This window comes from Leucoraja erinacea, chromosome 24, assembly GCF_028641065.1.
Source record: "Leucoraja erinacea ecotype New England chromosome 24, Leri_hhj_1, whole genome shotgun sequence".
Taxonomy (NCBI): domain Eukaryota; kingdom Metazoa; phylum Chordata; class Chondrichthyes; order Rajiformes; family Rajidae; genus Leucoraja; species Leucoraja erinaceus.
This window is the reverse complement of record NC_073400.1, coordinates 17,172,645-17,187,731: the sequence shown is the minus strand read 5'-3', so window position 1 is coordinate 17,187,731 and position 15,087 is coordinate 17,172,645. Positions and strand designations below refer to the sequence as shown.

Sequence of the window (15,087 nt, the reverse complement as noted above, 5' to 3'; positions counted from 1 at the left end):
AAAGGAAGGACATTTTGCCATAGAAGTGCAGATACGACCACTGATTCTGGGAAGCGTTTATGAGAACCACTGGAAGGACTTGGTTTACACTCTCTAGATTTGAAGATAGAGGGGATGTAGAAACTTACAAAATGTTAAGGGGTCACAGGCTCAGCAGGAAGATTGTTCCCGTGAAGTCCCTCACAGCTTAAGGATAAAGGGGAAATCCTTTAAAACCAGATGAGAAGAACTTTTTTCACGCAGAGAGTGAATCTCTGGAACTCTCTGCCACAGAGGGTAGTTGAGGCCAGTTCATTGGCTATATTTAAGAGGGAGTTAGATGTGGCCTGTGTGGCTAAGGGGATCAGGGGGTAGGGAGAGAGCAGAGAGGATACTGGTTGGAATCAGCCATGATCATATGAATGGCGGTGCAGGCTCGAATCATTACTCCTGCATAATCTCTGTTTCATTTTTCATGTGCGAGGGGAAAAGGGAGGAATGGTGGGGGAGGGGATGGACATACGGGGAGAGGGGGGGGGGGGGGGGGAGGAGAGGAGAGGGGGGGGGGGAGAGGAGAGGTGGGGGGGAGTGGCCAAAATGACGGCCGTAGGGGGGGGGCGTTCTCTCGGGGGGGGGAAAGGAGAGCAGGGGGGACAGATGGCCAAAGACCGGTCAAGAACAGAAATCTTTTAGTAAAATAGAAGATTATTGGGCAGTGCATATTAAGAATAATAATTTATTTGGCAAACATGGCTGAGAGACACTTTTTGCAAACATTTTAGAACCAATAGTTCCACCCAACAGACAGAATTCACAGCTCAGAGAAACGACCCTCTGCCTTCCTCCAGCTTGCAGAAAGAGGATTGAGGCACACCACCTCGTTTTATAGTCCTGCCGCCAGCAGGGGCAGCAGAGAGAATGGGGAAGTTTGTAAAATCATTAATATCTCTGTCATTTTTCATCGACGGGAAAAATCCTCGGCACACATACGGCGGAGGGGGGCTCTGAGCAAAGTGGCCAAAAATGACGGCCGTAGGTGGCGGCGTTCTCTCGGAAATCGCCGCACAGATGGCCAAAACCGGTCAAGAACAGGCTTTTAGTAATATAGAAAATTATTGGGCAGTGCATATTAAGAATATAATTTATTGGCTGGATAGTTCTACCCAACAGACAGAATGGATAAAAATGGAGAAAGAGGATTGTCGTCCTTGTAATATAGGAACGATCCTCTTTCCCCCCCCCCCCCCCCGAAAAAACTGAATAACACAATATATAAGAAGAACCAAATTATATATGGTACAATAAGAATTTGGAAACTAATAAAATTATCTTTAAAATTAAAACTTTATCATTATTAATGCCAATAGCGAATAACCCTTTATTTAAACCATCTCTTATTGATAAAACATATAACCAATGGGAAAGTCTCGGAATTAGAAGGATCGGGGATATGTACGAAATGGAAAATCTACTATCATTCCAACAATTACAATTAAAATTTAAACTGAAAAACAACCAATATTTTAAATATCTTCAGATTTGCGATTTCATGAAAAAATATATACAAGGATATCAAAAAATAACTCCTGAATTATTGGAAGAAGCAATGAATATTAAAGCTGACTCACAAAAATTAATATCATATTTATATAATAATATTCTAAATATAGACCTACCATCGACAGAGGTACTTAGAGAAGAGTGGGAACGGGAACTAATGATAAAAATTACGAAGGTTACATGGGAAAAGTACTTGATATATATTCACAAATGTTCGATTAATGCAAGACATAATCTAATTCAATTTAAAATTTACATAGATGATATTATTCAAAAACAAGATTGAACAAATTTTATCCAAATATATCCCCCATTTGTGATAAATGCCTATCCCAAAATGCAACTATAACACACTCCTTTGTTTCCTGCATAAAACTTTATAGATTTTGGAGTGATATTTTCAAAATATTTACTAAATTATTCAAGATAAGAATGGTACCTACTACTGAAATGATTATATTTGGAGTAATGGAAGATGGGAATAAATTGAACACATCTCAAAATTTATTTTTTAACTATGGTTTAATAATAGCAAAACAATTAATACTTAAATTTTGGAAAAATACATCAATACCAACGCTTAAAATGTGGATTGCAAGTATGTTGGACACCGCACATCTTCAGGAAATGCGATTCCTCCTAATGGACAATTATGGATGTGGACAAGCTTTTCCCTTTGAGAATAGGGAAGATTCAAACAAGAGGACATGACTTCAGAATTAAGGGACAGAAGTTTAGGGGTAACATGAGGGGGAACTTCTTTACTCAGAGAGTGGTAGCGGTGTGGAATGAGCTTCCAGTGGAAGTGGTGGAGGCAGGTTCGTTGGTATCATTTAAAAATAAATTGGATAGGCATATGGATAAGAAGGGAATGGAGGGTTATGGTATGAGTGCAGGCAGGTGGGACTAAGGGAAAAAAAGTTGTGTGGGCATGGACTTGTAGCGCCGAGATGGCCTGTTTCCGTGCTGTAATTGTTATATGGTTAATGGATAAATCAGACCAATTCATAACGAGTTGGTCCCCATTTGTCGACTTTTTCGAATCATATGTTGCAACACAATTGTAAAAACTAACTGCTTCAGGACTGGACGAGGGATGGTCAAGATTATAAACAATGATCTCCTTACCTTTTTTTTTTAATGTCTTATTCTCTTTTTTCTATTTTCTTTTCCTCAACTTTCTTCACTCATTCGTCTTTTTTCTTTTTCATCACACACTATATCTCACGCCTTTCTATCCTTTACTATCTAATTTCTTTTTCTTATTCTCATCTTTCTTTATTATACCAAAATAAAAGCTGTACATAATATGTATTATGAAAATATATATTAGGCACTTTGATGCCATATGACTGTACTTGCTTCTAATAAAATAAAATATTAAAAAAAAAAAAAAAAAAAACTTTGTACCCTTTATATCATGCTTCACACCAAGGTTTAGCAAATTCATGCTTGATGCAGTGCATCAAGATTTAGCTAGATTTTAAAAAAACCTACAAGTTGTTAAAGATTTGTCAAGACATTCTACCTTCATGAAACACAAGTAGTAATTGTTTTGCTCAACTACGTATATAATGTAACTTTACCTTTCTGTTCACAGATTCACATTGACATTCCTAGAACGAATCCACTCATTCCCCTCTTTCAACAACCAGCTGTTCAAGAGGTGAGCATGTCAATACACACTGTACATTTAATATTACTGGGTCAGGGTTAAAACTGAACCCCAGAAGTAATAGATTTGAGATCAGTTGCACAGAAGATCCATTTGAAAAAATATAACCTCATTATATATTTCGCAGAGTATATTTAAATAGCATAATTTTTTCTTTAAATATTGAGAAATATGCTATTGTGTTGGTATCATGTTGGTTGGTCCTTTGTGGGTCAATACGGGAGGAAAATGAGATGTGTGTACCTTTGCCATTATGTACTTAAAAGCTATCAAGGCTTTGCCTCAGAACATTCTTGCATTTGAATATTACATTTTCATGAAAATTATAGCACAGTAAAACAGGCATATATTGTATGTTAGTCGATTCATCTCTATTGAGACTTTTGTGTGTACATAAATTCTCATCAGATCAGACAACATCTGGGGGGAAGGAAGCAAAGTTAATTTTACAGGTTGGTGATGTTTCAGGTGATAAAAGGTAATCAACCTGAAACATGAGTTCTGTTTCCCCCTTCATAGATGCTGCCTGACCTGAGTATTTCCAACATTTTTTGGTTGTAAAATTGTTTAACGAGATTCAATTTTTTTTCCCCAAACGTAAAATAACTTTTCTCTCTGTAACTGCAATGCTACAATGCTGGAACACTATATTTTACACTCTGGTATTTCTCTCTTTGCTCTATCTGTTGTCAGTGTCTTTGGCTTGATTGTAGTAATTTATAGTATCACCTGATTTAACTGAAATAGTACACAAATAAATGCTTTTCATCGCATCATGGCATAACTGACATTAAAAAAAAAAAAACAAATAGTAAGGGGGTTGTGCATGGAGTGTGAGAACACCAGAGAAGTTTGGATTATTCTATTCTCCATTTTCGCACATTGTCAAGCACACGCATATGTCACTGTAACTTCATTTATTGTTATGTGTGCGGTGTAACAAAAAAGATATATGCACTTCTGTTATTTGTTAAAGCAGTTAAACTGTTGCTTCCTACCTTCTTAATTTGGAAAAGCAATCTTCTAGTTTGCAATGGCTACATCATCTGCTGATGTACCGCCTCTTAAATGCTTTTGTTCCCATTATTGCTGCATTCCTGATTCTACTGGCTCCTCAGGCAAGACACTGCTTTTCTTTCCGAGGCAGTCAACATCACACCAATTTCTGAAGATGCTGTCCTGAAGCTAATTGTCCAATTTCATTCTGTAATCAGCACGGCTATAACATTCAGATACGGTCCTCAATAGGAGTTGAAGTTACTTTCTTTCTTTTTGAAACAAGTACACTGCAAAAACCTTAAAAACATACTTGATCAGATTATTACATTGGTTACGAAAGTGCTTCTCCCCCCCCCCCCCCCCCCCCTCATATAAGTAGCAGATGCCACATCAAGAAAAAAAATACTTTTAGATTCAGAAACTGAGTGTTCCTGACTTTCGCATAAACAATTCCAGGTAAAAGGCAATTTTGGAATTAGTGTTATGTAATGAACCAGATTTGATAGGGAACCCAAGGTAAAGAAACCATTAGGAGGTAGCGACCACAACATGATAAGTTTGAATCTGCAATTTGAGAGGGAGAAGGTAAAATCGGATGTGTCGGTATTGAAGCTGGGCAAAATGAACTACAGAGGCCTGAGGGGGGAGCTGGTCCCAAAGGGACCTTAACAGGTGGAACAGCAATGGCAGGAATTTCTGGGAATAATCTGGAAGATGCAGGATCTTTTTTTTCCAAAGTGGAAGAAAGATTCTAGGGAGAGAAAGAGGCGACCGTGGCTGAGAAGGGAAGTCAAGGACAGTATAAAGCGAAAAGAGAAGGCGTATAACATAGCAAAGATTTGTAGGAAGCCAGAGGATTGGGAAGCTTTTAAAGAACAACGGAGAGTAACGAAAAAGAAAATACGAGGAGAAAAGATGAAATACGAAGGTGGCACCGATCATAGTTGCAGCAGGTCGCCGAAAATGTTCAAAATGTTGAAAATCCAGCAGCGATCAGAAAAAGGTACGACTCTTTGGGCCGCTACTCATGACCAAACAGGCGTCACCCCGTGACAAATGGGACAGGCCCTTAAGCTAGTCAATAATATGAGGCTAGCAAGAGTTTCTTCAGTTATATAAAGAGCAAGAAAGAAGCAAGAGTGGACGTTGGATCGCTGGAGAATGATGCAGAAGAAGTGATAATGGGGAATAAAGAAATGGCAGAAGAATTGAATAACTTTTTTGCATCGGTCTTCACAGTGGAATACACCAGCAACAAGCCTGAAATTCAAGGAAGTCGGGGTGGAAGTTTGTGGAGTGGCTATTACCAGGGAAAAGGTGCTTGGGAAGCTGAAAGGGCTGAAAGTGGATAAGTCACCTCATCCGGGTGGACTGCACCCTAGGGTTCTGAAAGAGGTGGCATTAGAGATTGTGGAGGCATTGATAGTGATATTTCAGGAATCACTAGAGTCAGGAGTGGTCCCAGATGATTGGAAAATTGCCACTATAACCCCGCTGCACAAAAATGGAGTAAGGCAGAATAGTGGGAACTATAGGCTGATTAGTTTGACTTCGGTGGTTGGTAAGATTTTAGTCCATTGTTATAAAGGATGAGGTTACAGAGTACTTTGAAGTTCACGATAAAATAGGCCGAAGTTAGCATGACTTTGTGAAGGGGAGGTCTTGCTTTACAAATTTTCTGGAATTCTTTGAAGAAGTAAATAACAGGACAGACAAAAGAGTCAGAAGATGTTATTTACTTAGATTTTCAGAAAGCCTTTGATAAGTCAAGTCAAGTCACATTTATTTATATAGCACATTTAAAAAAACAACTCTCGTTGGCCAAAGTGATTTACATTTGTTATAAGAATAGCACAACAAAACAAACTACATACATATATACATGTAGCCCTCACTCAGAGGGCGTCAGGTGATAAGGTGCCACATGTTATCAATGGGGAAATACTAGCATGGATAGCAGGTTGGCTGGATGGCAGAAGACAAAGGAGGCTTTTTTCTGGTTGGCTGCCAGTGACTAGTGGAGTTCCGCAAGGATAGGTGCTGGGGCTGCTACTCGTCACGTTGTAGGTGGGTGGCGCGACTCGGGTCGCAGCGGCCTCTGCAGTCCGTCCGTCTTTTTATTATTTTTTGTCTCGTTGAATGTAGTTTTTATTTTTATTTTTTTGTGTATGTGTGTGGGTATGTGTGGGGGGCGGGGAAAACTTTTAAAATCTATCCCCTGCACGGAGAACCCGACCTTTTCTCTGTCGGGTCTCCGTTGTCGTTGGGGCCTAGCACTGTGGAGCGGCCTCCAGCAGGAACGACCTGGGGCTCCAGTCGCGGAGCCTGCGGACCTACTCGTCATCGAGGAGCTGGCCGAGTTCGGAGCGGGAGGAGCGGTGGTGGCGCGCTGCTGCGACCCGACCCCGGGGATTCGGAGGCTTACCGCAGGTCCAGTGGACAGTGAAACCGGGAGCCCACAGGTCCCTGCTGGGAGACCGCTTTTCGGGGATCCACAATGGCGACTTCACCCGCCCGAGTTGCGGGGTTGAAGAGTACCTGGAGCGGGGCCTTACATCATCGCCTGGCGTGGCTTGGAATGGCTGTGGGACTTTGCTAGTGCCCGCCGGGGGCTCCAACAACAAGACCCGGAGCGTGGCCTTGCATCACCCTGCGCGGCGTTAATGGCCGCGGGGCAATTACCATCGCCCGCCGGGGGCTTTGACTTTGACTCTGACATCGGGAGGGGAATGGGAAGTGCAGGGGAGAGATAAGTCTTTGCCTTTCATCACAGCGAGGAGGAGATGCGCTGTGATGGATGTTTGTGTAAATTGTGTTGTGGCTTGGTTCTTTTTTGTGTGTATGACTGCAGAAACAACGTTTCGTTTGAACCTCAATGGGGTTCAAATGACAAATAAATTGTATTGTATTGTATTGCATATTAATGATTTGGCCAAGGGGGTGGAAGGCTCTGTAGCAAAGTTTGCGGATTATACGAAAATAGGTGGAGAGGGGCAGGTAGTGTCAAGAAAGCAGGGACTCTGCAGAAGGACTTGGACAGGTTGGGAGAGTGGGTAGAGAAGTGGCAGATGGAATATAGTATAGCAAAGTGTGGAGTCATGCATTTTGGTAGTAGGAATAAAGGTATTGAATATTTTCTAAATGGGGTGAGTATCCAGAAATTGGAGATGTAAAGGGACTTGGGAGTTCTGGTACAGGATTCCCAAAAAGTTAATCTGCAAGTCGAATCGGTAGTAAAGAAAGCAAACTCAATGCTAGCATTTATTTCAAGAAGGCTTGTATACAAAAACAGGGACATAATATTGAGGCTCCATAAAGTGTTGGTAAGATCGCATTTGGAATATTGTGAGCTATTTTGGGCAGCATATCTGAGAAAGGATGTGCTGGCTCTGGAGAGGGTCCAGAGGAGGTTTACAAGAATGATCCCAGGAATTAGTAGGTTAACCTATGATGAGCATTTGTCAGCACTGGGCCTGTACTCACTGGAGTTGAGAAGATGAGTGGAGACCTCATTGATACATACAGAATGGTCAAAGGCTTAGATGGTCGACATGTATAGGATGTTTCCACTGGTGGGACAATTTGTGCTGGGCCTCACTCTGACAATGGAGGAGGCCCAGGACAGAAAGGTCAGATTGGGAATGAGAGGGGGGAGTGAAAGTGCTGAGCAGCCGAGAGATCAGGTAGGTTAAGGTGGACTGAGCGAATGTGTTCAGCGATTTCATTCCTGCACATAGTGTGAATGGGTGATCAGTATGGTCTTGGTGGGCTGAAGAGTCTGTCAAAAATAAATATTTCTGATAGCTTGAGGCCATGCTTGCCTTGGGTAAACTTGAAGTTTTCTAGTTGATGGGTTAACAAGAGCAGTAAAAGACAGAGACAGAAAAGGAACATAAAAGCTGTGCGATGAAGAGATGTGAGAAATGCCTGGCTGGTCACGTTTTGTGAGTGAAGTGGGAGAAGAAACACCTACTCGGTTACCATTACAAATAGATAACTCGCAGCAGAACTGCCCGATTCTTGAGAAAAGGAGTTACTTGAATCTGATATTGTGCCCGGAGGACTGCAACATGCTTGGGCAGAAGGTGATGTTCCTTATGCTAAGCTGTCACCCAGTCTGTGTTTCGTTTCTTCAATGAAAATGAAACCTTATTGAGAGCACAGTGTAATGGAAGAACTGCAAGCAAATTGCTGCTTCATCTGTAAAAACTTTTTGGGTCCCTAGATGGTGGGAAAGGAAGAGGTGCAATGACAAATGGTGCATTTCCTGCAGTACTTTGGTAAAGTTCCTGGTAAGGTGCCATGAGAAAGGGAGTATCTGACAGAGATGGGAGAACAGGAACAGTCCTTTTGGAATACTGGAAGGGGAGGAGATGTCGGGTGCTAGATTTGTATTGAAGGTACTGGAACTTGGGAAGGATAATCCATTGAATGCAGAGTCTGGTGGGGTGGAAATCGGGAACAGAAGAACTCTACCCTTGTTCAGACTGTGAGCAAAGGTGCATGGAGTATCTAAGTTGCTTTTCAAGGGTTCTGTTAACAGTGGTCGATAGATTGCCACAGTAGTGGTAGAAGGAAGTAATCTCAGAGGCCCCTGATATGAGGGAGATGGAGGGGGATATGAGAATGGAATGTGTTTTTTATGGGAAGCAAGGTGGGAGGAAGTTCAAGTTCAAATGAGTTTATTGTCATATGTCCCTGTATAGGACAATGAAATTCTTGCTTTGCTTTAGCACACAGAACATAGTAGGCATTTACTACAAAACAGATAAGTGTGTCCATATACCACAATATAAATATATACACACATGAAGATAGTATTTAGAGTCCGTGAGCTTGCATGTTTGTATATTTATCTCTCACCTCTTCCCTGAGATGGGAAGATCCATAAAGGGAAAGGATGATTAAGTGGTGTACTGTGTTGGGAAGATTAAGAGATTGTGTTGATGACAAGCGTAATTTACAAGAAAAGTGATTAAACTTTCAAACTCTAAAGCTGGTTAATAATTTTGCATGAAATTCTGCACCTCGATAATAAAACGTGCATGACATTGTCTGCAGTCTTTCATTTTTGTCACCCTTTTATAAGCTGAGCAATTCTAATGTTTGATGTCTGAAGAAGGGGTCTGAAACATCACCTATTACTTTTCTTCAAAGATGCAGCCTGACCTGCTGAGGTACTCCAGCATTTTAGTCTATCTTTAGTAGAAACCAGCATCTGCAGATCTTTCCGACACATCAAAGTTTGAAATCCCGTGAATTTGATATAATAGTGGCTTCTTTGTAAATTGTTTCAAAATGACATCCCTAACACTTCCTTCGCTCCATAGATGCTGCTGCACCCGCAGAGTTTCTCCAGCACTTTTGTCTACCATCCCTAACATATAACCTGACATCCTGCTGAAATTCATGATGTGTTGAATTTTAATGAAAGGAGTGTTATAATAGCGATGTTACTTTGAGACGAATTATGGAGTTGGTGGAATCTGTCCCTCCCCTCAGGCAATGTCCAACAGAGTGCTTTAGATTCAAATTAGAAAAATGTTGATATCTTCCTTGCATGAAGGGAGGTAAATAAATCAAAATACATGATTCTTATAGTGTATTTACACAGAAGAATATGCCAAGAGGGTAATTAGAAATGCTATTAAATCATGGGATAATGTTCTGTTACTGAGGAGACAGTCCGGTCTGGATTGATTTGATTAATATACACCAAGGTTGGTCAAAATTGTTTCAGTAATATTGGAAGTCTTCTCAAATTATGTTAGAATTATTCTAATTTCACTTGTCATAGTGTCAGACCAAATAAAAATTGCTGTGCTTGAAGAGTAATTTGTTTAGATCTACTCCGCAAGGCTGCAGGGAAGAAAATGATTACATCTAATTAATATCCATTTAAAGTAGAAATGGAAAATGAATATCATACAGATATATTTTAATTCACGGCATGAGGTGAAGGGAAAGTGAAGTATTTTTATCAATTGTTTTGAAATTACCATGTAAACGTTTTAAAAGTTCGAGATGAAATACCAAATGTTAAATTTCTGTTTGAGACTTGGCCATTAACCAGAATAGTTCATCCTGACCAAATTCTTATATTCACACTCTTATTAATGATGGTTTACACTAGCAGTCAGTTGGGCCACCAGCTGATATTAGCCTGATCAATCTGTCAAGGGCAGAAAAGTTGACAATTTTTCACATTTTGCCATTGCATTGACATATAATGATATTTAACATTTATCAACAAGAAAACTATTGCAAATAAATATAGTTAATAAGATGGCTTGCATTTTGTAATGGGGTTCAGTTTTAAAATTAATGAGTGAGGCAACATTTTTCTGCAGGTAGTTGGTAAAACACCATTATTTAACATGAGAATAGTGGGTTTTTTCACTTAATTGATACTTACAACTCAAATGAGTTTGATTTTGCTTATTTTCTATATTCCCAATCTTTGGGGGAAACAACCAACTTCGAAGACTTTTCGCACACTTCCTCCTCTTCCCGCTCCCTTCTGGCAGAAAATGCAGAAGCTTGAAGGCACGAACCACCAGACTCGGAACAGCTTCTTCCCTCTTTTTTCAGGTTTCTGAACTATTCTTCCATAAGATAGGGTACTGTCTGACTCGCCTCTAATACATTGCGGACATTGGACCTTATGTCTGGAACTGTTATGAAAAAGGATCCTGACCCAAAGCGTCACCCATCCTTTTTCTCCAGAGGAACTACCTGACCCGCTGAGTTACTCTGGCATTTTGTGTCTATCTTGTTACACTACAATATTGAGAACTATATTCTGCACTCTGTATCTTTCTCTTCACTATATCTATTGAACTTGACATTGGTTTGAATGTATTCACATAGAGTATTGTTTGATTTAATTGGATAGCACACACGGTGCACTCGACAATAATAAACCTAAATCTTTTGATGGGCCATTCATATCTAGATGCCATCCTCAAATGGTCTATTTTTGGCCATGAACCTATTTAGCGCTGGAAGCCATGTGACGCAGGGAGGAGGAATGGATTAAGCAGCTGGCTGGAGTCCTTAGTTTCTTCACTTGAGTTGCGGCACACATCCTGACACACAATCTTTTGCACCTGCATTTGGGCGATTCAAGTGTATAGCGGCTGTGGAAAGTAATGAGCTCTTGATGTGAAATAACTGTTCTTGACATTTTAGTTTTAAAATAAACCTTCAGATCCCAAATGTTCATTGACAGTAATCAAGATTAAATTGCTTGTGAATAATAAATATCAGATAGGTGTAGTCTTTATTCCATCAGGCACGGGGTGGATAGTTTGTGCATGAAAGTTAAATTGTTACATTTCTCATTTTGTTGCAATCTTAAATGTTATATATTTATCACATATCACGTTATGATTCTTAGTTGTGCAACCCAATTGCAAACGTTATCTTTGACATCTGTGCATTTAATTTATAGTAGTGCATGGTACACCTTGCAGTGCTGCACATATCAAAGGTTTGTGGCATTATCCTGATGGTCTAAATTGATCACTGTTAAGTTCATCATATTTTGCTTTAATGTGTACTGGATATAATCAAGGTAGTTATCAAGAGCCACTTTATAATAAAAAGTAAAACATATTGATGAGGTTGGAAAGCATAGCAGTATTAGTTGAGAGAACTTGGTTGTTCTATTATCTAGTCAAATATGAATTGTTAATGCAGTTAGTCTGAAGCTAACGGTTGCCAGAAAATGAACAAATGTAATAACTAATTTCAGATTTTCCTTGATGGTCTTCAATTTTTTTATTTTAGGGAAGAATTTCTGTCTCCATTAACCTTACAGGGGAGTGGGATGCTAATGCCAATCATCTCAATATGGAGACACAAGGAACTGCTTGTACTGGAATCTTGAGCAAGACACAGTGCTGGAAGGACAGGCAGCATCTGTGGAGGAAATGGACAGATGACGTTTGTTAAATCTGAGGAAAGGTTCTGACCCGAATCGCCATCCAGCTATTCCCTTCATCGATACTGCCTGACCCGCAGAGTTACTCAAACACTGTGTTTCGATCTTCAATATGAAATCAGTTTTCTTCAACTTCAATCTGATCCTTCCGCCTATCACTTTATATCTCTGCCCTTTGGTTTTGATCCTTTCCACCTGGTAAGGGAAATCAATCCTTTCTATTTAGTCTTGCAAAATTTGTTTAATTACATTTTCCCATGGCCTTCTCTGTTCCAATAAAAATGTTCCGAATTATTCTAAGCTTTTTTTAATAGCTACTTTTTCTAGTCCTTGCAAGATCTTCATAACTGTTCAAAACCCTCGCTAAAATTCATGTAAACCAAAACGGATACGCTTCCCTCACTGAATTCTTTGAAGTGGTAACAAGGAGAGTCAATCCCTTGATGTTAATGTGTACCTTTCCAGATATAATCCATACCCTCTACTTTTCCCCTACTATAATCAATCTGAAGAAGGGTCAAGACCCCTGATATCACATAGTCACTCCTTCCACAGATGCTGCCTGACCAACTGAATTGTTCCAGCATTTAGTGTTTTACTCAAGATTCCAATATTCCCGTCTCCTTTATTCCATACCTCGATTCTTTTACAAACGTAGCCAATAAATTTTATCCCCAAATGCTTAAAGCACTTTATATAACCCTTTCAAACAGAGACATAAGATACTTTCAATGTGAGCTTATTTTCCTGCCTGCCCACATGCTTATTTTGTGACTTGTGTATTCCTGATTTCATTTTATGCCTTTCCATCGATTTAGTTGCTACACTTCAGTTCAACCGACCTTCGATCATGGCATGTTGTTTCGTGCCCCCTTTTAGAATTCATCGCTGAAAACATTTTTTCAAGAGCTTGTTTCAGCTGACTTTTAGCCATGTTCCACTACTTCATGCATTTTTATTGTATTGTATTGCCTAAGACACCATTACAAATTGTAGCAGTATCTAGCGCTTTTGTCATGACTAGCTTAATATTTTGGAATCATAATAATTGGTAATGGGTAACAGGTTTCTTTTTCAGTAAACTTTAACAGTTCTGTAATAGCAAGTGAAAGCTGCATCTTGGTGTGTCAAGTGAGATAGCTGGATATTACTTAAGACATAGCTTTAAGTGAAAAATCCAGGAAATCAGTAGGCAGATGCAGAATCTTCAAACTTCTGTGTTCTGCTGGATCCTTCTGAGATAGATTCACTAAAACTACAATAAATTTGCTTTCCCAGCTGTGCATTTCAGTTACATATTGAGCAGGACCTAATGTTACAGACATTAATGTGGACAGCATCAACTGCATTTATATGGGTACCTTATCACAGTCAATGTTCCATGCTGCTCCACAGCAGATAAACAGACTGCAAGTAGTAATAGAAGGATTAAGATTGCTGATCAAATGCATGAGAAAAAAGATTGGTTCATTAGGTTTTTGAAAATGGACTCGTTAGCAGTAATAAAGTAGGGGTGTTGAAAAATCTGGAGGGTGGATTCATGATGGTTGAAAGTGCTGCTGCCATGATGCACACATAGAGCAAAGCTTTGTTTTGTTTTTTTGGATCTGAAATCCACTTTACCTGAAGAATCCAGAAGAAAACACACTGATACTTGTAGAAACAAGGAACTGCAGATGCTGGTTTACAAAAAAAATGACTGCGCTGGAGTAACTCAGCGGGTCAGGCAGCATCCCTGAGAACATGGATAGGTGCTGTTTTGGTCGGGACCCTTCTTCAGACTCATAGATGACTTTTCATGTCCAGACTCTTCTTCAAACTCAAGTCTCAAGAAAGGTCCCAACCCAAAACATCACCTATCCATGTTCTCTCAGGAGGCTGCCTGACTCACTGAGTTACTCCAGCACTTTGTGTCTTTACACTGATATTTGTGTTTGTTTCAATGCAAGTGGTTTCTTTCATGTCCACGGACGTGGTTGTGGGCCATATTTTGCATGCATTTTTGTAGGCAGTGCTTTTGACTATATATCAGAGAAGAATTTCATTGGGCTGAAGAATTGTTCTAGCACAGTTCTATCAAACCTGCAGCAAGGACTGGATTTCTCCATGAACCACAAAGCAACCTCACAAAATAATGTCTACAAAGATTAGGTATTTTCTGTTGGCATGGAGCTTCCCACATGTGTTACCATCAAGCAGCAAAAGCTATGTCTTAGTGCAGTATTAATAGGTAATTACATTGAAAGGTTCCCGTACTTAGCAAACACCAAGTACCCAGACTTTTAACCAAATTTCTAACTATAGACTTTAGAGCTACAGCGTGGAAACAGGCCTTTCGTCCCACCGAGCAGCGATCACTTCATCCAATAGCACCATCTGACACACTCTGGTCAATTTACAATATTACTGAAACCAATTAACCTACAATCCTGTATGTCTTTGGAATATGGCAGGAAACCGGAGCACCCTTAGAAAACCCAAGAGGTCACAGGGAGAAGGTACAAACTCCCAATCTCCGTATTCAGGATCAAACCTGGGTCTCTGGCGCTGTAAGGCAGCAACTCTACCACTGCGCCAGTGTGCCGCCAAATATAAACAGAGTAATTGGAAATGGATAAGACATTAAGATAAAGACAAGCAGAAATATGGTGAAGCTTAAATAAGAATACTTTCATGATTTTGAAAATAGCGTGGAAATAATTTGGCCTACCTTACCATTGTCCTAGGATGTAAATGAAACAAGTTTCGTTCGGATTGATGTTATTATTTTACGCGTTATTATTGACATTTTAAATTTTGCAAACATCACTTTACAAACCACTTTTCCACTTGCCCTGCCCGTCAGCCGCCTCTGATGTCACAATGGGACCCCAAATCTCATTTACATAAAAATAATTTTTTTTAAAACTCTGTTTTAATCAAATTCTTC

The 15,087-nt window shown here is 39.9% G+C and overlaps 1 protein-coding gene across 5 annotated transcripts in view; it reads left to right on the top strand.

Annotated features, from left to right (window-relative positions):
• Positions 1-15,087, top strand: part of tbc1d22b (TBC1 domain family, member 22B) — a 203,253-nt gene that overhangs the window by 93,945 nt on the left and 94,221 nt on the right. For all 5 annotated transcript variants that reach the window (XM_055654616.1, XM_055654614.1, XM_055654619.1 and 2 more), the window contains one exon: positions 3,140-3,205. In XM_055654616.1, the coding sequence (XP_055510591.1) occupies positions 3,140-3,205 (66 nt within the window). The remainder of the gene's footprint in view (positions 1-3,139; positions 3,206-15,087) is intronic.